At 44.4% G+C, this 23,787-nt stretch overlaps 1 protein-coding gene across 1 annotated transcript in view; it reads left to right on the forward strand.

Annotated features, from left to right (window-relative positions):
• Nucleotides 1–23,787, forward strand: part of slc16a10 (solute carrier family 16 member 10) — a 44,026-nt gene that overhangs the window by 17,067 nt on the left and 3,172 nt on the right. The window contains exons 2-5 of the mRNA XM_079831884.1: nt 3,552–3,696; nt 4,333–4,762; nt 16,127–16,270; nt 16,502–16,730. Coding sequence (XP_079688010.1) covers nt 3,552–3,696; nt 4,333–4,762; nt 16,127–16,270; nt 16,502–16,730 — 948 coding nt within the window. The remainder of the gene's footprint in view (nt 1–3,551; nt 3,697–4,332; nt 4,763–16,126; nt 16,271–16,501; nt 16,731–23,787) is intronic.

Genomic DNA, 23,787 nt, shown 5'->3' on the forward strand with positions numbered 1-23,787 from the left:
CATAATCAGTGTAAGGTAAGAGGGATTAGATGGGCTCTGACCACACACACTTCATCTCATCATCACGTGTGATCGTGTTCATCATGGGGTTAAAACAGCGATTGTGAATCCGACACAGCTCCTCTCTGTGTTCATCTGTGCTCAGCGCATCATTTCCTGTCAGAATCCCTTCACTGACTCGCTTCTCTGACTGGACAGACCGAATGAGCGAACAGGAGATAGGGTGTGTTTTAATCGTGAAGCGCTTGGCCTCGCTGATCCAGAACACAGACGATAAGCCGGTTTATTGGCTGAACTCTGGACTCTGAGTCCAGTGTGTGTCACTGATGGATCAGCGGAAACGGAAATGGAATGGACATTATTCCGCTCCAGATCCTCCACGTCACGGACTCAAGTGTTCGGAGAAGCGCTGCTGTTTTCAGGAAGAGGTGGACATTACTCTAATAGAGGAGACAGACGGCCTCGCCATCTCCAGTGTTTCTCTTCCTCAGCGTGAGGTTTCCATGATCACACACACACACACACACACACACACACACACACACACACACACACACACACACACACACACACACACACACACACACACACACACACACACACACACACACACACACACACACACACACACACACACACACACACACACACACACACACACACACACACACACACACACACACACACACACACACACACTGAACAAACCTCACACTGAACACACACACATACACTGAACATAACACACACTGAATACACTGAACAACACATTGAACACACACACTGAACACACACACACTGAACAAAACACACACTGAACACACACACACTGAACACAACACACACTGAACACTAAACAACACACTGAACACACACGCACTGAACACACTGAACACAACACACACTGAACACAACACACTGAACACAACACACACTGAATACACACTCTGAACACAATACACACTGAACACAACACACTGAACAAACACACACACACACTGAACACAACACACTGAACAAACACACACTGAACACAACACTGAACACAACACACACTGAACACAACACACACTGAATACACACTCTGAACACAACACACACTGAACACACACACACACACACTGAACACAACACACACTGAACAACATTCATGTCTTTAAAATCAACAGTTTATGCCGAAGCATACTCTGAGCCTTGAACTGAATGATAACGCTCAGATGGGCTTTAACAGGCGAGGCATATTCAGTGATATTATTTTTACTACACTGACAGTATCGGATGAGAACTGAACTGAGCTGGATAATGACAGTGCTTTATCTGAAACTGAACTCATAATTGATTGAACATTGACATTGGCAGTTATTGAGCTGAATATTAATGTGACGCTGTATTGTATAAATATGACCTGAGGTGACTCTTCAGATGCAGTGATATGATCAGGCTGTGAATGAGTCCAAACAGGTTCTGTGTGTTTGATGACATCTGTCGTCAGAGAGCTGGTGTGTTTGTTCAAGACTCTGGTGTGTTGTTGACAGCACGCTAAGCTTGGTGTGTTGTGTGTGCTGTGCTAACAGTGCGTTTCCTCCACCTGTGGCGTTTCTTTTCATCAGTGAAAGCTCAAACACGACTCACAGTGATCCTCCTCCCATAAGGTCTGAACTGTGAGCTGAACTAACGCCATGCTTCCTAATGATATCTCCCAGTGGTAGCATGTACAGGGTGAAGAGCAGCGGTCCTAGCACTGAGCCTTGTGGTACTCCATACTGAACTTGTGCTCGGTGTGACATCTCTTCATTTACTGCTACAAACTGATAACGGTCGCATAGGTATGATTTAAACCATGCCAATGCAAATCCACTAATGCCCACATCATTTTCGAGTCTATTCAAAAGAATGTTGTGGTCGATAGTATCAAATGCAGCGCTAAGATCGAGTAACACTAATAGAGAGATACAGCCACGATCGGATGATAAGAGTAAATCATGTGTAACTCTGACGAGAGCAGTCTCAGTGCTATGATACGGTCTAAATCCTGACTGGAAATCCTCACAGATACCATTTCTTTCTAAAAAGGAACATAATTGTGAAGACACTGCCTTTTCTAGTGTTTCTGACAGAAAGGGTAGATTTGAGATTGGCCTGTAATTGACTAATTCTGTAGGATCAAGTTGTTTAATAGTTTAATAATAGCCAACTTAAAAGTTTTAGGTACATATCCTAATGACAAAGATGAATGAATGATATTAAAAAGAGGATCTATGACCTCTGGTAGCATCTCTTTCAGTAGTTTAGTCAGTATAGGGTCGAGCATGTTGTTGATGATTTGGGGTTGTTGTGAAGATCTTCGGTTCACTTCACGGACTCAAACACTGCTCTCCTCTCATGAGGTCTGACCTGCGACCTGATCCAGTCGCTCCACACACTCCTTCTGTCCTCTTAGGACTTAGACTGTTTGTTCATTTGTTCTTTTTCTTTTCTTCTTTCTTTCATTCTTCTGAACTCTTATGATGTCGTGTTGTGTGGCATCTTCTCATGTTATTGTTATGAACTCTGATGAAGCTGCTCCACCACAGTTTGGAAATCGAGCACCTCCTCCCTACATGTGTCTCTACAGAAAACTAGAACGCTAGCGCTCTAGAAGCCAACATAAATAGAGATGTTTACACAGGGCATGATCGGCAACACAAAGTCTATTGATCACTTGAGCTGGGAGACGAGAACTCGAGGAGCACACGTCCTGACGAAAATGCACAAGCTTTTACATATGCAGATTCTGACTCTATCATGTGGCACAGTTTTGGTGAATAAATTGATGTAATATGTGGTGTTCTTTAAGGAAGTAGATGTGTGTGTGTGTGTTTGTCGGAGAGAGACATGCTCCAGAACACTGATCATCACGTGATCTTTCTTACTTCCCATGTGAAACTGCAGCAGGAAGGACATTTATATCTGTCACAGACGGGTCTGAGAACACAGGAGTGCAGATGATAAAATATCAATAATCATAATCATGTCTAGATACTTGTGTATTCAATCAGACTGCAAATCCATGCCATCTAGTTCATGCTAAAGTTTCATATTTCGATTATGGACATTTATTTTGTACAACAATTTTGCTCTCCACTTGATGTCTAAATTAATCTTGACAAATATCCTTGCACTAGTGTGTCTCTCTCTCTGTTTCTGTTTGTGATCCTGTAACGATAATAGCACAGTATGAATCATTTAGACCATAAATCACTGTAGGGTCATAAATCTCTATAGTCATCTTGTCAAATGACAAGCTTGTTTTGTATATCCAGTGAATGAAATGGTTTACCAATGAAAAACACCTCATTCCCATTTATTTATTTTCTTGTTTTCTTTGGATCTTGATGGACACGGACACATTTGATTCGCTCTGGTCGTGTTTTATGTGCAGACTGCATTACATGTAAAGTCTTAATCAGTATTTCATAAAGAGCCGGTTGTAGGAGATTATCACACATGTAACACACATTATCTAATGTAAGTGTCATGAACTCGGTGTGTGTGTGTGTGTGTGTGTGCAGCATGGGTCGGCTCTCTCTCGATGGGCATGATCTTCTTCTGCTCTCCGATCGTCAGTGTGTTCACGGATCTGCTGGGATGCCGGATCACGGCTGTTGGCGGGGCGGCGGTGGCGGTCGTGGGACTTCTGGCCAGTTCCTTCGTCAAGTAAGTTTATTATATTCCACCTCAGGTTTTCATTTCTTGCTAAGCAGTTAACTTAATGCTAGCATCACATGTACCTGCAGGATGTTAAGTGACCATCCTTCACTGCTGAGTGTTCATCATGTTTGTGATGTCGCTAGTTTCCAGAGATTTCTCTGATGAGTTTTCTGATAAACTTCCTCTGTTGGTGAGATGATTGTGTGTGTGATGTTGTTCAGAGAGGAGTGTTACGGCGGGTTTAGTGAAGCACTGCGGAGCGTCTGGCCCGATGGTGGAAACACAGTGTGGGCTCAGTGCTACAGGTCCGAGGATATCAGCCCAGCCCGGCCCAATGAAAGCCCTGGCTCACACTGGCCAACAGTGAAAACACGGCTAATGACTCTTTTTTCTTTTTAGAAGCTGCTTTACAGCCGGATTGAACTCTGTTTGCATCATTGAATCATTATTTCCCTGTTGATCACTGTAAAGCTGCTTTGAAACTGAAACAAAGTGCTTTAAAGCACTTCAGCCTGACACCTCGGTGTCCCACAAGGCTCTGTACTAGGCCCTCTTCGGTTCTCTTCCCTTTCCACTGACCCAGCGTGCCTTTCTTATCAAATCACCAGTGCAGTCTTATGCCCATTCTCTCTCTGTCTGCAGGTCTCTCGGCCCAATGTACTTCACCTATGGCATAGTCTTTGCCTGCGGCTGCAGTTTTGCGTATCAGCCGAGTCTGGTGATCCTGGGTCACTACTTCAAGCGGAGACTGGGCCTGGTGAACGGCATCGTGACGGCGGGGAGCAGCGCCTTCACCATCGGACTCCCGTTCTTGATGTCGAGCCTGCTGGAACGTGTGGGACTCCAGAACACGCTGCGAGTGATGGCCATCTTCATGTTCATCCTCATGCTGGCGGGACTCACCTACAAACCCCTTCTTCCCAAACCCGTCAGCAGCAGCAAGTCCGGCAGCCGCTGCCCTGCGCCCAACAAGGTGTTTAACGTGCAAATCTGGAAGTCTCTTGGATACCGCATATGGGCCTTTGGGATCCCCGCGGCCCTGTACGGGTACTTTGTGCCTTACGTTCATCTGGTAAGTGTGTTGAATTCCTCTGTTCTGCCCTTGACTTGATAACGTGAATAGCTGTGAGTTTAGTCTCAGGAATGTTCTCTATGGAATGTTATGGATAGTTCACAGAAATATATGCAGTTTCAAACCGGTATGACTTTAGCCTGGAATATGCACTGGTTTTTACCTTGATTTAAAGTCTAGATGAGTCTCAGTCTTCCGTAGTCAAATGCTGCGTGTCTGAGGAGCAGCCTGCCCGTGTGTGTGTCCTGTCTAATGGAGTTTGAGGTGTTGAGATGTTGATGGCGTCAGCAGAGTATCGGTGCGGTTCCTTCAGCCGCGCGCTGGACTCCTGCGAGGATGGATGTTTGTGCTCTGAGGTTTATTGAAATAAAAGGTCAGTTTGATCTGAGGAGCGCGGGGTGTAGCTCTACATAAACATCAGCTCTGTTATTGTAGTATCTCCAGACGGGTTTTGCGCAGGTCAAGTTGCCCTGCAGATTGTGGATGATAGGCAGCAGTGAAAGGGAAAGAGCTTGTTTATCTGTGGAGAGCCGGGAAACGGTCAGTTATGGTCAGCTCTTTCTGGGTGGAGGATCCCGCTGGGTCAGCGGCAGACAAACACACATCTCAGCGTGTCATTGTCATCTGACAGAGGCTGAGGAGCACACTTGACCTGTTCACGTCAAAACAAAAACATGTTCCTCAGGGCTAGAGGACACAGGGCTCGCTGGCTCCGGGGTTGTTGTGAAGATCTCCGCTTCACTCCTCACAGGCCTCCATCAACAACACCTCACTGTGTTTTCTTCATATATGTTCCATTGACTCTGAGGTGCTCATGTGTGAGAGAGTTCAGATCTGTTGTGAAGAACATGCACACTTTAGGATTTTAAAAATGTGAGATTAGTGTATTGTTTCCAGACACTTGACTGCATGTTATTTACAATTAGATGAAAATATAATATAGATAAACATTTTATTAAATGCAAGTAGTTGAACTGATGTGATTTCATAATGACTTCCTTTGTCTTGTTTAAAGTTACTGTTGAATGTACTGACAATGCAGTGGGGTAAAGCGTGCCGCCACTGGACTCTAGAGCAGTGAGACGTGTTCTCTGAGTGACCAATCACCAAACCTCTGGTCTCGTGAGTGTGTGTGTAGATGAGTGTGTGTGTAGATGAGGTGGTGTGTTTAGATGAGTGTGTGTGTGTAGATGAGGTGGTGTGTTTAGATGAGTGTGTGTGTGTAGATGAGGTGGTGTGTTTAGTGAGTGTGTGTGTAGATGAGTGTGTGTGTAGATGAGGTGGTGTGTAGATGAGGTGTGTGTGTAGATGAGGTGTGTGTGTAGATGAGTGTGTGTGTGTAGATGAGGTGTGTGTGTAGATGAGGTGAATGAGTAGATGAGGTGGCGTTTGTAGATGAGTGTGTGTGTGTAGATGAGGTGTGTGTGTAGATGAGGTGTGTGTGTAGATGAGGTGGCGTTTGTAGATGAGTGTGTGTGTGTGTGTGTGTAGATGAGGTGTGTGTGTAGATGAGGTGTGTGTGTAGATGAGGTGGCGTTTGTAGATGAGTGTGTGTGTGTAGATGAGTGTGTGTGTAGATGAGGTGTGTGTAGATGAGGTGTGTGTAGATGAGGTGTGTGTGTAGATGAGGTGGTGTGTGTAGATGAGGTGTGTGTGTGTGTGTGTGTGTGTGTGTGTGTGTGTGTGTGTGTGTGTGTGTGTGTGTGTGTAGATGAGCGCCTGCTGGAGGAAACCTCTGGTCTCGTGATCCGCTCAGATGCTGACTGTGTCATTACGCTGTGTTTCTCAATCTGCTGAGGTCGGCAGTCATGCGCTGAAGGATAATTATAAAAAAGCGAATGGGCACTTTTATCAGCCAGAGTCCGTTCTTAATTCTTTTATGATCTGATCCAGCAGATAAAGGGTTCACCTGCGCTCACACACACTATCATCCTCATTCAGCGCGGCACGCTTCAACAACACTGTCAAAGTCCTCGGACAGTCTGACTGAAGCAGAGCTTTCCTGAACCTCTGGAGGGGTTCTCCAGTCCTAGAAACTGCTTTCAAAAAACCACAGCCATATGATTGACAGATGTTCAGAAGTACACACACACACACACACACACGGCCTGCAGGGCGTGGACAGTAACGCTTTGGGCGTCTGTACTTGAGTATTATGTCTTCTGGACACTCATGATTGTAACTCCACTACATTTCTGTCACGGTCCTCAAAGCCGAAACTCGTTTCTGTAGCAGCTTTGACATCAGTGGAGGATTTTTTCTTCTTTAAAACTATTTTTTTCCTCTTTTTGAACAGACAAATACACACAAAATGATGTCAAAGTGTCTGTTTTGTCGAGTATTCACGCAAACACCTTTGATTATTAGGGATGCACCGAAATGAAAATTCTTGGCCGAAACCGAAAAAGAGGAAATCAAGGCCGAAAACCGAAACACCGAAAGAAATTATGCCAATTATTAGTACCATTGCATTTATGGCTATGACTGTGTACTAACTTTACTAAAATCAAGGCATTGCCATTGCATAAATTAATATTAAAGTTTCAAACAATAAATCAATTACAAATTATGCCAATATTTATTTAGCACATTGCAACAATTCACAGTATAAAATAAAATTCAAACTAAAATGTTTAACTTGACCCCTCTCATGTGTACATTAAATAATAATGTACAGACCTACAGAAAGATTTTAAAATTAAATGTTCTCTCATAAAAACAAAGTGCATTTAGGTCTAGTGCATTTTAAAATTTTCTCTGTACGACTACAAGAAAGTGCATTCAGAACAAGTGCAACTGCTTTCTCTGCAGGCCTTCAACATAATAGAGTATCAAAACACAGACTGCCACAGCCCATATTAACTGTAGAATAGGGTTAACGGTACACTAAACTGACGCTTCGCTACAGCAGTTTTACAAAATGGCTTTTTATTTATTTTTATTGGTTTACTGAAAAAAAATTCTGTCCTTAAATGAATTAAGTTATAACTAAAAGTTTATTGAATATATTGCTCTAAACTATAGAGGGAGCCGGAGCCCTTACTTGCACATTAATATTAAAGGTTAACAACAGAGCCCAAACTATTAGCCTAAATTCACTTGCTATTTATTTTTAGGTCTAATAATCAACACTCAAATAACACACAGTACGCAAACATGTATACTTCACATGAGGCAGTTTTTGCTATAACTTCTAAATCTAATTATAAAATAGTTTTTTATCCAATTCGTTGTTGAAATATAATCATTTATACACAGTGTCTGTCATTTTATTTAAACATACATGAAATAATCAAGATATCATTAACAGGTTAAGTAGAATATAATGAATATAACGGCTAATATAGGTAATATATTTAGTGAAAGAGTTGATTTACTCTAGTGAATATAATTCTGTGGACACTGAATGACTGCCTGAGGTAAATGTGATGCTAACGTTACATGACATTGTTTAGTTTAGCCTCAGTTATATTGACGTCTTTCCGCCGTTGAAACACTGATTGAGCGATTACACCACATATGATACGTGACAGTGAGTTGTAATGTATCCTCAACACACCTTCAGATGTTCATTCATGTTTATCCTTTAGGAAGAGATGATCGATCGCGCTCACAGATGATCGCGTTCACCGCCGCTTGAACTGTGATATGATCAGTGATGCCACATTAATGAGCGTGAATTTCGTGATGCATGTTGATCGATGTTGTTGTGGGAACTCGGATTGAAGTGTGTTCCACGCTTAAAACATGCCCACTGTTAAAGATTGCATTAGGAAACCGTTGGGTTTGACAGTGAAGTCTGTTCCTCTTCTCATGGAGAACATGAGCTCTGGCTGTCAGTGATTGGCCATGGAGCAGACGTGGGTGTTTCTCAGATATACTGAAGTCCACACCGCGGACATGCTGCTTCAGACAAGCACGTGCAGGTCGCGCTTTCTGTTTGCGTCATCACAACATTTCGGCCGTGTTGTTTCGGTGATAAAAGTTTTTCGGCCGTAAATCGAAAAATCACTTTTGGGCCATTTTCGGCCGAAAATTTTCGGTGGCCGAATATTCGGTGCATCCCTATTGATTATGTCTTAAGTGAGCGCAAACCGTTGGGAGAATATGGGATGTGTTCGGCCTTAAAGGGACATTATAAAGAGCTTTGTAACTTTTAAAGGGGTCATGAACTGGCTTTTTTAATTTTTCTGAGGTCAACTCATGACGTTCATGTGGTTTTTACATTCAGAAACATCATCATGAATATTAATAGGCTATTTCTGCCCTGGTTTTGAGGCTCTCTGAAGAAATGCTGGGTTTTGATGGGCGTGTCACACTGAAGACTTGGAAGTAAACGCCCACGGCTATGATTGGATGATATTTGCATATTTAATGAGCTTCAGCTCCTCTTTGAAAGCGTCTGGAGAAACGCTCACAGGACTCGCGAAATATCTTCATCAAACAAACACATGATTCATCTCTCATCACCTGCCATTGACTGGAATGTTATTTTTCTATTACTTGGCCTGCCCGATCAGTGAATATAACCGCAAACCGCACACACACACACACAAACGCGTGAAAAAAGGAATGTTATTTCACTATTTAAGACAGCCCGTCGGCAGGCCGGCGATATGTTTTGGTACCCGTCTGATAAACACACAGCCCGGGACGTTGGGCTTTGCGAGCCCTGGCCCATAACATTACAAGTCAGAGTCTGATCCCGAATGAACCAATGGCAGCTTCTCCAGCCTGACCGCGTGCTGAGGTGTGTTCAGTTAGACACGTACACAATCAAACCATCTGTAACAATGCAACACTAACACATATAACACATGTTTTACTCTCATCAGTGTGTGTTGCAGCGTTCCTGCCGGATCAGAAGCACAGCGTTGTGTTTTAATCTCACTCTGTCTGCAGATCCAGTCTCCACCTGTGTCTTGTTTACAAACGAATCCGCGGATAAATGAAGGAACAAACGCAGTGTCTTACACACCTGAGCTGTAACCGCATGTTTATCGCTCTGTAGCGCGACCCGTTTAGCTCCACGAGTCGGTGGGCGGGGCTTGAGGCGGAGCTTTTGCACTCTATGACGTCATTGGTCGACATATTCTGAGATCTCTGGTTTTCTGGGCCTGGTGTCAATAAAAGCTTTTCTTTGACTAACAAGGACGTTTTCAGCTCTGAAACTTATAGGATATTCTTATATCACCATGAACTTATATATCAAAGGCTCAAGGGAAAGTTGATTTCTCAATTCATCACCCCTTTAAGTATTGAAATGAGTTCAAGGGTCGTGTCGACATAAAAAAGGAAATGTACTTTTGATACTTAAGTACTTCTAAAACTTCTGTACTTTTACTTAAAAATCTGTTTTTACTACTTCAAACATCACTTGTGACGGAGTAATATTCCACCAGTAGGACTTTTACTTTTTTTAGTAATAGAGTCGAGTACTTTGTCCAACACAGCAGATGAAGTTCAGACTGCCAGGCTCTACAGTTGTTCTTAATTTTCTTAAGTGTGTGTGTGTGTGTGTGTTGCTGTGGCGGGTGGGCCGCTCCTCTCTCAGCCTTCAGATTGGTGCGTTTCTGGAGGAGGACTGAAACACCCCGGACCCCCACACTGTGTGTGTGTGTGTGTGTGTGTGTGTGTGTGTGTGTGTGTGTGTGTGTGTGTGTGTGTGTGTGTGTGTGTGTGTGTGTGTGTGTGTGTGTGTGTGTGTGTGGACTGGAGGGCGTGCAGCAGTAAATATGAATTATGGGCATTCATGATTAATGCTTGGGTGGTGTGTGTAGCTCTCTCTTTCAAAAACACACACACACACACACACATGTTGCAGGAAGTGGGTTCAGTTTGCACCGCTGTAACAGAACAGGCCCCTTTTCCTGCCTGTTCCAAGTGAATTCCTTGTGACCTCAACATACACACACACACACACACACACACACACACACACACACGCAGTGAATGAGTCAGTAAAGCTGATCTCAGATCTGAAACTGTCCCGACTCATTCACTGCAGAAGCAAACACAGTTCTCTGTGTGAATATCTAGTAAAGTGTGATTTATTCAAGCTGGTTTTGTTGTGGTTTTGCAAAGATCTGGTGCTGTCTGTCATAAACAGTGTGTGTGTGTGTGTGTGTGTGTGTGTGTGTGTGTGTGTGTGTGTGTGTGTGTGTGCGTGCGTGCGTGCGTGCGTGCGTGCGTGCGTGCGTGCGTGCGTGCGTGCGAGCGTGCGTGCGTGCGAGCGTGCGTGTGTGTTTTTTCACACAATCTGAGGGTGTGTTTCTCAGATCAGACAGTAGGAAAATTCATGGCCAAGTGAATTATATTTTATTTAACGACTACACCGTATTATGGTAACCCCAAATCAGAAAAAGTTGGGACAGTATGGAAAATGCAAAAAGAAAAAAGAAGTGATTTCTAAATTTACTTTGACTTGTATTTCATTGCAGACAATATGAACACAAAATATTTCATGTTTTGTCTGGTCAACTTCATGTCATTTGTAAATATGCATCCTTTCCTGTCATTCAGACCTGCAACACATTTCAAAAAAAGTTGGGACAGGAGCAATTTAGGGCTAGTAATGAGGTAAAATGGTTAAATAATGATGTGATTTGAAACAGGTGATGTCAACAGGTGATTGTAATTATGATTTGGTACAAAAGCAGCATCCAAGAAAGGTCTAATCCTTTAGGAGCAAAGATGGGCCGAGGATCGCCAGTTTGCCAACAAATACGTGAGAAAATTATTGAAATGTTTAAAAACAATGTTCCTCAAAGAAAGATAGGAAGAGATTTGGATATTTCACATTCAACAGTGCATAACATAATTAAAAGATTCAAGGAATCTGGAGGAATTTCAGTGCGTAAAGCACAAGGGCGCAAGCCTAAGCTGAACAACCGTGATCTCCGATCCCTCAGGCGGCACTGCATCAAGAATCGTCATTCATCTAGAAGCCATATCACCACATGGGCTCAGGACTACTTTGGCAAACCTTTGTCAAGTACCACAATACGTAGTTACAGCCACAGATGCCAGTTAAAACTGTACTGTGCCAAAAGGAAGCCCTATGTTAACAGTGTCCAGAAGCGCCGTCGACTTCTCTGGGCTCGAGGCATCTGGGATGGACCATCACACAGTGGAAACGTGTACTGTGGTCAGATGAAGCAGTATTTCAGGTATTTTTTGGGAGGAATGGACGCTGTGTGCTCCGGACCAAAGAAGAAAAGGATCATCCAGACTGTTACCAGCAACAAGTCCAAAAGCTAAGCTAAGGCTAACTCCTTACCGGCTCTCTTTACCCAGCATTTTCCTTGCCAATGTACGATCGCTAGTGAACAAAATGGAGGAGATTCGACTCAGCATTTCACACAGTAAGAAACTTTTGAACTGTAACGTCCTAATCTTCACTGAAACCTGGTTAAACAGCGGAATACCGGACACCGCTATTGAGCTAGCGGGATGCCACACACTCCGGGCGGATAGAACACTAGATGGCTCCGGGAAGAGCAGAAGGGGTGGATTGTGCATTTATATTAACAAAGCTTGGTGCACAAACTCTGCTATTGTTGGGAGTCATTGTTCAGCTAACCTGGAGTTTCTCATGGTTAAATGTAGACCGTTTTATCTACCGCGGGAGTTCACCTCCACCTATTATCACTGCTGCCTATATTCCTCCGGATGCTGATGCCAAACTTGCTATGAAAGAACTTCACGCAGCCATCAGTAAACAACAGACTGATCACCCGGAAGCTGCTTTTATTGTTGCAGGTGACTTTAATCACTCAAACTTAAAGTCAGTGCTACCCAAGTTTCACCAGCATGTTTCCTGCCACACCAGTGGAAACAAAACCTTAGACCATGTTTACACAAACATGGCTGGCGCTTACGTTGCGACACCCCTCCCCCACCTGGGACAGTCAGACCACCTCTCTTTGTTTCTATCACCCAAATATTCACCCCTCATCAACCGTGTGAAGCCATCAGTGAAGACCATCAAGGTGTGGCCTGCGGGGGTTGACTCCACACTCCAGGAAAGGTTTCTAAACACAGACTGGAGTATGTTTGCTTCTCAAGCCACCAGTGGCGCTCACACGGACATTGACTCATTCACTTCCTCTGTATTGGATCATATCAATACCACTATCGACAGTGTTACAACCCAGAAACAGATCACCACATACCCTAATCAGAAGCCTTGGATGAACAGGGAAGTTCGACTCCTGCTGAAGTCACGCAACACTGCCTTCAGATCAGGAGATGCACAAGCCTACAGTACATCCAGATCTAACCTGAAGAGGGGCATCAAAAAGGCCAAGCACTGCTACAAGCTAAAGATAGAGGGTCACTTTTCCAACTCTGACCCTCGACGCATGTGGCAGGGCATCCAGGCCACCAGTGACTACAAACCCCCCCACTCCACCCCCGCAGCCACTGATGTCAACTTCCTGAACGAGCTAAATTACTTTTATGCTCGTTTTGAAAGAGACAACAAAGAAACTGCCACCAAGCTCAAACCCTCAGCTGACCCACCAATCACACTCTCCTCCACAGATGTCTGCAAGGCACTGAGCCGGATCAGCGCGCACAAGGCTGCTGGACCAGACAACATCCCTGGTCGTGTTCTCAGGGCATGTGCGGAGCAGCTCGCTGGGGTTTTTACAGACATTTTCAACCTGTCTCTTGCCCAAGCAGCTGTACCTTCATGCTTTAAACGCACTTCCATTGTGCCAGTGCCAAAACACTCTAACCCGAGGTGCCCTAATGACTACCGCCCTGTAGCACTCACACCCATCGTCATGAAGTGCTTTGAGCGGCTGGTCCTGGAACACCTAAAAGACTCTACCATCCACATTGGACTCACACCAGTTTGCCTACCGCAGCAATAGGAGCACAGAGGATGCCGTTTCCATGGCACTGCACTCTGTGCTCACCCACCTGGACCATAAGAACACGTATGCACGCATGCTGTTTGTTGACTTCAGCTCAGCATTCAACACTGTCATCCCATCCAAGTTAATAGCCAAACTTGGAGACCTGGGCATCAACACTTCAATGTGTAACTGGATTTTGGACTTCCTAACTGACAGACCCCAGAATGTTCGTTCAGGATTCACCTGCTCCACATCCATCACACTCAACACTGGCGTACCACAGGGCTGTGTGCTAAGTCCGTTTCTCTACTCCCTCTTCACCGCCGACTGCAAGCCTGTGTATGGATCTAATTCTATCGTCAAGTTTGCGGACGACACTACGGTGATTGGTCTCATCAGCAACAACGATGAGACTGCCTATAGGGAGGAGATCCAGCACCTGGCCACATGGTGCGCTGATAATAACCTGCTCCTCAACACCACCAAAACGAAGGAGCTCATCTTGGACTTCAGGAAGGAGTCAAGAGGCACACACGACACCATCCACATCAATGGAATGGCTGTTGAACGTGTCTCCAGTTTCAAGTTCCTGGGGATCCACATCTCGGCGGACATGTCGTGGACGACCAACACCTCCAGCCCGGTCAAGAAGGCTCACCAGCGCCTCTTCTTCCTGAGGACACTGAGGAAGAATCAGCTCTCCTCGGCTATCCTGGTGAACTTCTATCGCTGCGCAATAGAAAGCATCCTGACCAACTGTGTGGCAGTATGGTATGGGAGCTGCTCTGTTGCGGAGCGCAAGGCACTGCAGCGGGTGGTGAAAACTGCCCAGCGCATCACAGGGACTCCACTACCTGCCATCGAGCACATCCAGAGGAAACGCTGTCTGCATCGAGCTCCAGCATCCTCAAGGACTCCTCTCACCCAGCCCACAGACTGTTTTCTCTCCTGCCCTCCGGCAGGCGTTTCAGGATCCACCGGACCAGGACCAGCAGACTAAAGAACAGTTTTTTCCCCAGAGCTGTCTCTTTACTGAACTCAAACCCCGCTGATCCACTTCCCTCATAAACTGATAACTCTCCTACCTCACATCCGCCTTCACTTTGTTATTTGCACTACCGACTGTTTATCACAGTAACAACTGTTTACATATGCATCTTACACTGCCATATCTTAACTGGATTATGCTCATTTGCACTGCCGACTGTATTTATAGTACCAATGTTTACATTTGCATTTTGCACTGTACTTCTAACTGTAATATGCAACCACTTTCCACTGCACGTTCCACTTTTTTTTTTTTTTTTTTTTTTCGGATAGCTCTGTCCATAATTTATTGCACTACCCTAATCCACTGCTATTCCTCATATTAGCCTAGCATATTATTGTATACCTCTATCTGTAAAATTCTGTTTATAGTAATAGCCATCTGTATATTGTATTCATAGTACATATTCACCTGTAAATTCTGTTTATAGTAATAGCCATCTGTATATTGTATTCATAGTACATATTCACCTGTAGATTCTGTTTATAGTAATAGCCATCTGTATATTTATTCACTGTACATATTCACCTGTAAATTCAGTTCTGTTTATAGTAATAACGTCTCTCTATTTATACATATTTATACATATTCAGTACATATCCATGTCCTGCACTTACGCATCCATTGTATATCCTGCACTTGCTGCTATTGCACTTCTGGTTAGACCTAAACTGCATTTCGTTGCCTTGTACTTGTACTTGTGTAATGACAATAAAGTTGAATCTAATCTAATCTAATCTAAAAAGCCAGGGTCTGTCATGGTATGGGGTTGTGTCAGTGCCCTTGGCAAAGGTAACTTGCACTTCTGTGAAGGCTCCATTAATGCTGAAAAGTACATAGAGATTTTGGAGAATAATATGCTGCCTTCAAGAAGACATCTTTTCCAGGGCCGTCCATGCATATTTCAACAAGACAATGCAAAAGCACATTCTGCACACATTCTGCAGTCCTGGCTGTGGAGGAAGAGGGTTCGGGTACTTGACTGGCCTGCCACAGTCCGACCTGTCTCCAATAGAGAATGTGTGGAAGAGCCCGAACTGTTGCCCACCTTAAGACTTGTTTGCAGGAAGAATGGGACAAAATTACACCTGAAACACTTCATCACTTGGTGTCTTCAGTCCCTGAACGTCTTTTAAGTGTTGTGAAAAGGAATGGCAACATTACAAAGTGGTAAATGCTTTACTGTCACAACTTTTTTTGAAATGTGTTGCAGGTCTGAATGACAGGAAAGGATGCATATTTACAAATGACATGAAGTTGACCAGACAAAACATGAAATATTTTGTGTTCATATTGTCTGCAATGAAATACAAGTCAAAGTAAATTTAGAAATCACTTCTCTTTTTTTTTATTTGCATTTTCCATACTGTCCCAACTTTTTCTGATTTGGGGTTGTATTTTAATGCAGATGTGTGTGTGTGTGTGTGTGTGTGTGTGTGTGTTCACTGTCAGATGAAGCATGTGGAGGAGCGCTTCGGTAAGGACGCTAACAAAGAGGTTCTGCTGATGTGCATCGGCATCACGTCTGGAGTGGGGCGTCTCATCTTCGGCAGGGCAGCCGACTACGTGCCCGGAGTCAATAAAGTGTTCCTGCAGGTGAGAGACGCATTCAGCACACACACACACACACACACACACTCTCTCTCTCTCACACTCACACACACACTCTCTCTAATTCAAACTCTGATTCAAACCCTAACCCTGAGAGTCTTTTGGGATGATTCAAAGAGTCGTTTTGCTTCTGAATCAGCTCATGTGTGTGTGTGAGAAGCGTCATCGGTGAAATCTGCTGGTTCTCAGTAAACACGCGTGGCTGTGTTCCTGCAGGTGTCCTCGTTCATGGTGATCGGCGTGATGTCCATGATGATTCCTCTGTGTCACGTGTTCGGCGGGCTGATCGCCGTGTGTCTGCTCATGGGTCTGTTCGACGGCTGCTTCATCAGCATCATGGCCCCCATCGCCTTCGAGCTGGTCGGCTCCCAGAATGTGTCCCAGGCCATCGGCTTCCTCCTGGGCATGATGTCCATCCCCATGACCGTCGGGCCGCCCATCGCAGGTAACGTGTGTGTGTGTGTGTGTGTGTGTGGAGCGTCCTGCTGTGAATCCATCAGGATCAGGGGCGTCCAGCCCTGTTTAAACATGTGACCAGCGGCTCCTGGCGGTCAGGGCTGAGCTCTGAGCAGGACTGGACGCCCCTGATGGAGAGGAATAAACTCCTCAGTGTGATCTCGCCTGCCCCCTGCTGGCTGGAGCAGGACCTGCGTCACACTGACATCCTGAGCACACACACATTACAAATAAAGAGCCAGGAACACAGGTTCATTACGGGAATAATGAGTCGATTTAATTCAAAAGTAAGTGCACTTAAAAAGTTTGATTTTAAAGACCGTTTGCAGATTATTGTTGATGTGAATATAGTTAAAAAAGTGAAACAAAAAAAAAAGTTATAAAGGTTGTACACTGCTAGAAATGTTACGTTCCCAGAGCATTCCCTCACTATAGGACACATTCCCTCACTATAGTACATGTTCCCTCACTATAGGACGCGTTCCCTCACTATAGTACATGTTCCCTCACTATAGGACACGTTCCCTCACTATAGTACATGTTCCCTCACTATAGTACATGTTCCCTCACTATAAGACACGTTCCCTCACTATAGTACATGTTCCCTCACTATAGGACACGTTCCCTCACTATAGTACATGTTCCCTCACTATAGGACGCGTTCCCTCACTATAGGACACGTTCCCTCACTATAGGACGTTCCCTCACTATAGGACACGTTCCCTCACTATAGGACGTTCCCTCACTATAGGACACGTTCCCTCACTATAGTACACGTTCCCTCACTATAGGACATGTTCCCTCACTATAGGACACGTTCCCTCACTATAGGACGCGTTCCCTCACTATAGGACACGTTCCCTCACTATAGGACACGTTCTCTCACTATAGGACACGTTCCCTCACTAAAGGACACGTTCCCTCACTATAGGACACGTTCCCTCACTATAGGACGCGTTCCCTCACTATAGGACACGTTCTCTCACTATAGGACACGTTCCCTCACTATAGGACACGTTCCCTCACTATAGGACACGTTCCCTCACTAAAGGACGCGTTCCCTCACTATAGGACACGTTCCTTCACTATAGGACGATCACTCACTATAGTACACGTTCCTTCACTATAGGACGCGTTCAATTCAATTAAATTCAATTAAATTCAATTCAAATGTATTTGTATAGCGCTTTTCACAATACACATTGTTTCAAAGCAGCTTTACAGAAAGTGCATTTCATAAATGTACATTGAAAAATGTTAGAAAGAGGAGATTAAAGCAAAATCTTAGAAAAAGTTAATCAATCATGTATTAATTTAGGCCATAACAACGCTGGCGTCGAGTCGTCTCATCACAGGTGTTGGGGCATCTGAAGTCTCCATGAGAGGCTGATACAAACTGGAGCTGACGAACTAGTTACCTCACGACTAGTGTCCCGAGATAACAACAGAAAAGCAGATGGGAAATAATTAGCATAGCTGCTGTTCAGAATATTAATGCTTTTGATCTGATTTAACTGTAGTATAAAGGGTAATTATAATGTGAATGCTTGGCTAAAGAGATGCGTCTTTAATCTAGTTTTAAACTGGGACAGCGAGTCTGAACCTCGGACAATATCAGGAAGACTATTCCAGAGTTTAGGAGCTAAATGTGAAAATGCCCTCCCTCCTTTAGTGGACTTAGATATCCTAGGAATGACCAGAAGCCTCGAGTTTAGTGATCTTAAAGAGCGCGATGGATTGTAGGGTGATAGAAGATCCGTTAAATACACTGGAGCTAAACCATTTAGGGCCTTATAGGTCAGTAGCAATACTTTGTAATTGATACGGAACTTAATAGGTAACCAGTGTAGAGATGATAAAATTGGTGTTATATGATCATATTTTCTTGACCTAGTAAGAACTCTAGCAGCTGCGTTTTGGACTAACTGTAGCTTGTTTATTGATGATGCAGGACAACCAGCTAATAAAGCATTACAGTAATCTAGTCTCGAGGTCATGAATGCATGAACTAACTTTTCTGCATCAGAAATAGATAGCATGTTACGTAGCTTAGCAATGTTTCTAAGATGGAAAAATGCCATTCTTGTAACATATGAAATATGATTTTCGAAAGACAAGTTGTGGTCTAATATAACACCCAGGTCTTTTACTGTAGCGGATAAAGTGACAGGACATCCTTCCAAGTTAAAGTTGTATTGTGAGAGTTTTTGTGGGCAGTTTTTTGGACCAATAAGTAATACCTCAGTTTTATCTGAATTTAATAGCAGAAAATTACACGTCATATAGTATTTAATATCTTCAACACACGCTGTCAGTTTAGATAATTTAGCGTTTTCATCTGGTCGTGATGAAATATATAATTGAGTGTCATCAGCATAACAGTGGAAATTAATTCCATGTTTTCTTATAATATTACCAAGTGGCAGCATATATATAGAGAATAGCAGAGGGCCTAGCACGGATCCTTGCGGCACCCCATAGTCTACTGACGTCATCTTTGATTTTTCCCCATTTAGACAGACAAAATGGTAGTGGCCTGATAAGTACGATCTAAACCAGTTTAATGCCTGTCCCTGAACACCAGTGTAATTTTGAAGTCGATCTAAGAGTATTTTATGATCTATAGTATCGAACACAGCACTAAGATCGAGTAGAACTAGTATTGAGATACAGCCTTGGTCAGAAGCTAGAAGTAAATCATTTGTGATTTTAACGAGTGCAGTTTCTGTGCTATGATGCGGCCTGAATCCTGATTGAAATTTTTCATAGATATCATTTTCTTGCAAGAAAGAGCACAATTGAGCGGACACAACTTTTTCTAGTATTTTAGACATAAATGGAAGATTTGAAATTGGTCTGTAATTTGCTAGGTTATTATGATCTAATTGTGGCTTCTTAATGAGAGGTTTTATGACTGCCAACTTGAATATTCTTGGAACATGACCTAAAGATAAAGACGAGTTAATAATATTGAGAAGAGGCTCTTCCACTACAGGTAACAACTCTTTCAGTAGTTTAGTGGGTATTGGATCTAATAAACATGTTGTTGGTTTAGATGCAATGATAAGTTTATTTAGCTCTTCCTGTCCTATAGTTGTAAAGCGGTGTAGTAGTTCTTGACGGGCGATATTTGAGGTTGAATCATAAGACATCATTAAAGATTGTACATTTACAATTTTGTTTCTGATGCTTTCTATTTTCTCAGTGAAGAAATTCATAAAATCATTACTACTAAACTGTAACGGAATATTTTGCTCAGGCGATGCTTGTTTATATGTTAGTCTAGCCCAAGCGGCAACCTCCCGCAGTTTCTCTTGAAGCCAATACGGAAGTGCCTCAAACTGCAATTCATCGAATGGCCGCTAGGGACAGGATCCAGAAGGGAGCAGAATCTCATTGAGCCCCATGTTAAAATGGCCAACTTTAGAGCAGAATAAAACATGTTTACAGCCTGGTACAAATTGTGCTTTTGGTCTATACGGCTCATTTTGCCCTTCATGACAACTGTGAGGGGGGTGAATTTTTTTATAACTCATTCGTTTACATTATATAAAGCCATAAAATTCTGCATAATTAAGGGCGTGGCCATTTCGAGTGACAGGTGAATAGCCATTTATCTGCTGTCTGTTGGTCATCGCGTCACTTAAGCTCCGCCCACGTTCCGCCTTTTTGCCCATTTTCTGTTATCCGGGAGTGACTCGTGATGACGCGCTGCCAAGATGGCTCGTCCCTACTTTGCGCTTCAGAACGGCTCATCAGAATCCTATGGGTGACGTCACGGACACTACGTCCATATTTTTTTACAGTCTATGGTCTAGCCACAGTGTTAAATAAAAACCCAGCCCTGGGATGCTCAGCCCTGGCTGCTTTTAGGGCCTTTTTATAACGTGACATACTATCTTTCCACGCGATTCTAAAGACCTCTAAATTAGTTTGTTTCCATTTACGCTCTAAGTTACGAGTTTCTCTCTTGATAACATGTGTATTGTTGTGTCCACTAGAGGGTGGAAAAGCACTGTTTAAAAAAAGAAAGATTGATTGTTCTGTGATCACAATACATGTCTGATTGTTCCGTGTGTGATTGGTTCTGCCTAGTTAGTGGAGTGGAGTTTTTGGAGAGTGAGAGTAAACAAAAGTTGTTCACTGCATTTCTGGTCTGGTCGTGTTTATTCTACACCACATTTTGGCGACAAGGATGGCTGATTTTTCTCTACCTCCACCGCAGCCTTTCCTCACTCTCCCGGGTGAACCTCCTATACCCTGGCCTCGTTGGCTGCAGTCCTTTGAGACATATCTCATCGCAGCCGGCCTCACAGAAGTGAGTGCAGCACGGAAAAAAGCACTTCTCCAGCACTGCCTGGGTGCGGAGGGACAGCGAGTGCTCGGAACAATCAGCGACAGCAGTGAGGCCACGTATGAACAGTCTGTGACGGCCTTAAATGAACATTTTGCCGCTCCACAGAGTGTTTTACTACGGCGGTTCATATTTCGTCGGCGCCATCAACTTCCCGGTGAGTCTGTGCATCAGTATGTGGCCAATCTGAGAGGGCTAGCGAATTCTTGCAAATTTGGAGTGCTGCGTGATGAAATGATCCGCGATCAGCTGATTGAACACACCAATGACAACAAAATTAGAGAAACCCTGCTGTTACAGCCAGATGACCTGACGCTATCTAGAGCAATAGCGGTAGCATTTCAAGTGGAAAGCGCTGCTGAATGTGTGGCTACCCTCACAAGCCAAAATAGTTTGACTTACAGCCATTCAACATTTATGGAAACAACTCCACCAGTTGAACAGCCACACGAACACGGTGCAGAAGCGGCTGCAGATGCCCCTGACTCGGTTATGCAACTCATGCGGCAACAACGTAGGCGATCACATCAACAACAGCCCTGCGCTAATTGCGGATCTCGTTCGCATATCACTAGAGCCCAAAGTTGTCCAGCCCAGGGCCAGACATGCCATAATTGTGGAAAACAAAACCATTTTGCCAGTGTATGTCGTTCAGCCCCAACTAGACAACAGACGCGCACCAATCAGTCCCAACCTGCCATCATCCACAATGTAACTTCAGGTCTTGTGCCGTTCAGATCATGCACTGTCACCCTGAATGATGTGAACATCCCGCTGCTATTGGATACGGGGGCCAGTGTGTCCCTGATCAATGCAAGCACTTACAGTCAGTTCTTCAGCGCGGTTCCCCTGGCCACGCCTTCTACAGCCCTGTGTGGTTATGGCGATTCAAAAATCGAGCTATTGGGGTCACTTAAACTGACTGCTCGCTACGGTACAAGGACACTGCCCTCATTCATTTTCCAAGTGGCCCACAAAGGAGCAAATTTGATGGGGCTGGACTTGTTCACTGCACTGGGGTTCACCCTAGTGGACACGGAGGGGTCCGCTATACTGGCTGTGACCGCAATGTGGCATCAACAGCGACCAACACTGTTTGATGGACTGGGCTGCCTCACCTCATTTATGCACCAGCCCCTCATCGACCATTCCATCACACCGGTCATTCAGCCACTACGCCGCATACCCCTGGCCCTGCGGGAGGGGGTGTCGACAGAACTAAAACGCCTGCTGGGGGCAGGCATCATTGAGCATGTGGATGCATCACCTTGGGTCTCAAATCTGGTGGTGGCCACTAAAAAATCTGGTGCTCTGCGCATCTGAGTGGACCTGCGTCAAGTCAATAAGGCAGTTATTCCGGATAAGTACCCTTTACCAACGACGGAGGAACTCACCGCTCAGTTCTACGGCTCCACAGTGTTTTCTAAGCTGGACCTGAGAGAAGGTTATCTGCAGGTGCCTCTCCATGCCGACAGCAGGAATCTAACAACTTTCGTGACACATGAGGGAGTTTTTCGTTATACCAGGATGCCATTTGGCCTTAGCTCCGCCCCTTCCTGTTTCCAAAAGGTCATGACCTCTGTGCTAGCGGGAATACCAGGCGTGGTCATTTACCTCGACGACATTGTCGTGCACGGGCCCACAACGCACACTCATGATGAGCGTCTCAACAGGGTCTTTGATGCACTCGCCAAGCACAGGCTAACATTAAATGGTGGAAAATGTCTTTTTGCTGTACCCGTCATCGAGTTTGTGGGGTTCAAATTGTCAGCACAGGGCATTTCTCCACTCCAGTCTAACGTGGAGGCCATTCAGTCCATCCCGGAACCAAACTCACCTGCCCAGGTTGCTTCTTTCCTAGGGATGACGGGCTACTACTTAAAGTTTCTTCCTCAGTATTCGGCCACTACTGCCCCACTACGGAAATTACTCCGGAAAGAAGAGCCCTGAGTGTGGACGCCGGCATGTTCGGAGGCCGTGCACACCCTCAAAGCCCAACTTACTTCACCCCTGTTTCACTTAACCCACCAATAATCTCACAGGCCCCACAGTCTCCGGGCTCTTTAGCTCTATGCCAGGACCCTTCCCTCCCAAGACCGGTGCGTACCAGAAACCGACCAGGTCATTTGAAAGACTTTGTTGCCACCTTTCATGTGTAAAGAGTTGCATGGGAGGGTGGGAGAGGGGGGGAAATGTTGTGTCCACTAGAGGGTGGAAAAGCACTGTTTAAAAAAAGAAAGATAGATTGTTCTGTGATCACAATACATGTCTGATTGTTCCGTGTGTGATTGGTTCTGCCTAGTTAGTGGAGTGGAGTTTTTGGAGAGTGAGAGTAAACAAAAGTTGTTCACTGCATTTCTGGTCTGGTCGTGTTTATTCTACACCACATGTATCACTGTTGTACCATGGTGCTTTAGTTTTCTCTCTAACCTTTTTTAATCTAATTGGTGCAACAATTTCTAATGTACTAGAGAAAATGGTGCTCATACTGCTAGTCATTTCCTCTAGTTCATCTGTTTGTTTGGGTTCACTGAGCAGCTGAGACAGATCAGGTAAGGTATTTGAGAATCTATCTATAGTGGTTGGAAGGATTGTTCTGCCTGGCCGATAACGTGGTGCAACATGACAGATTTCAGCAGTACGCAGTATGCAAGTTACCATGTAATGGTCAGTGACATCATCACTTTGCGGT

The sequence above is a fragment of the Gobio gobio genome (genome assembly GCF_949357685.1).
Source record: "Gobio gobio genome assembly, chromosome: 12".
NCBI lineage: Eukaryota > Metazoa > Chordata > Actinopteri > Cypriniformes > Gobionidae > Gobio > Gobio gobio.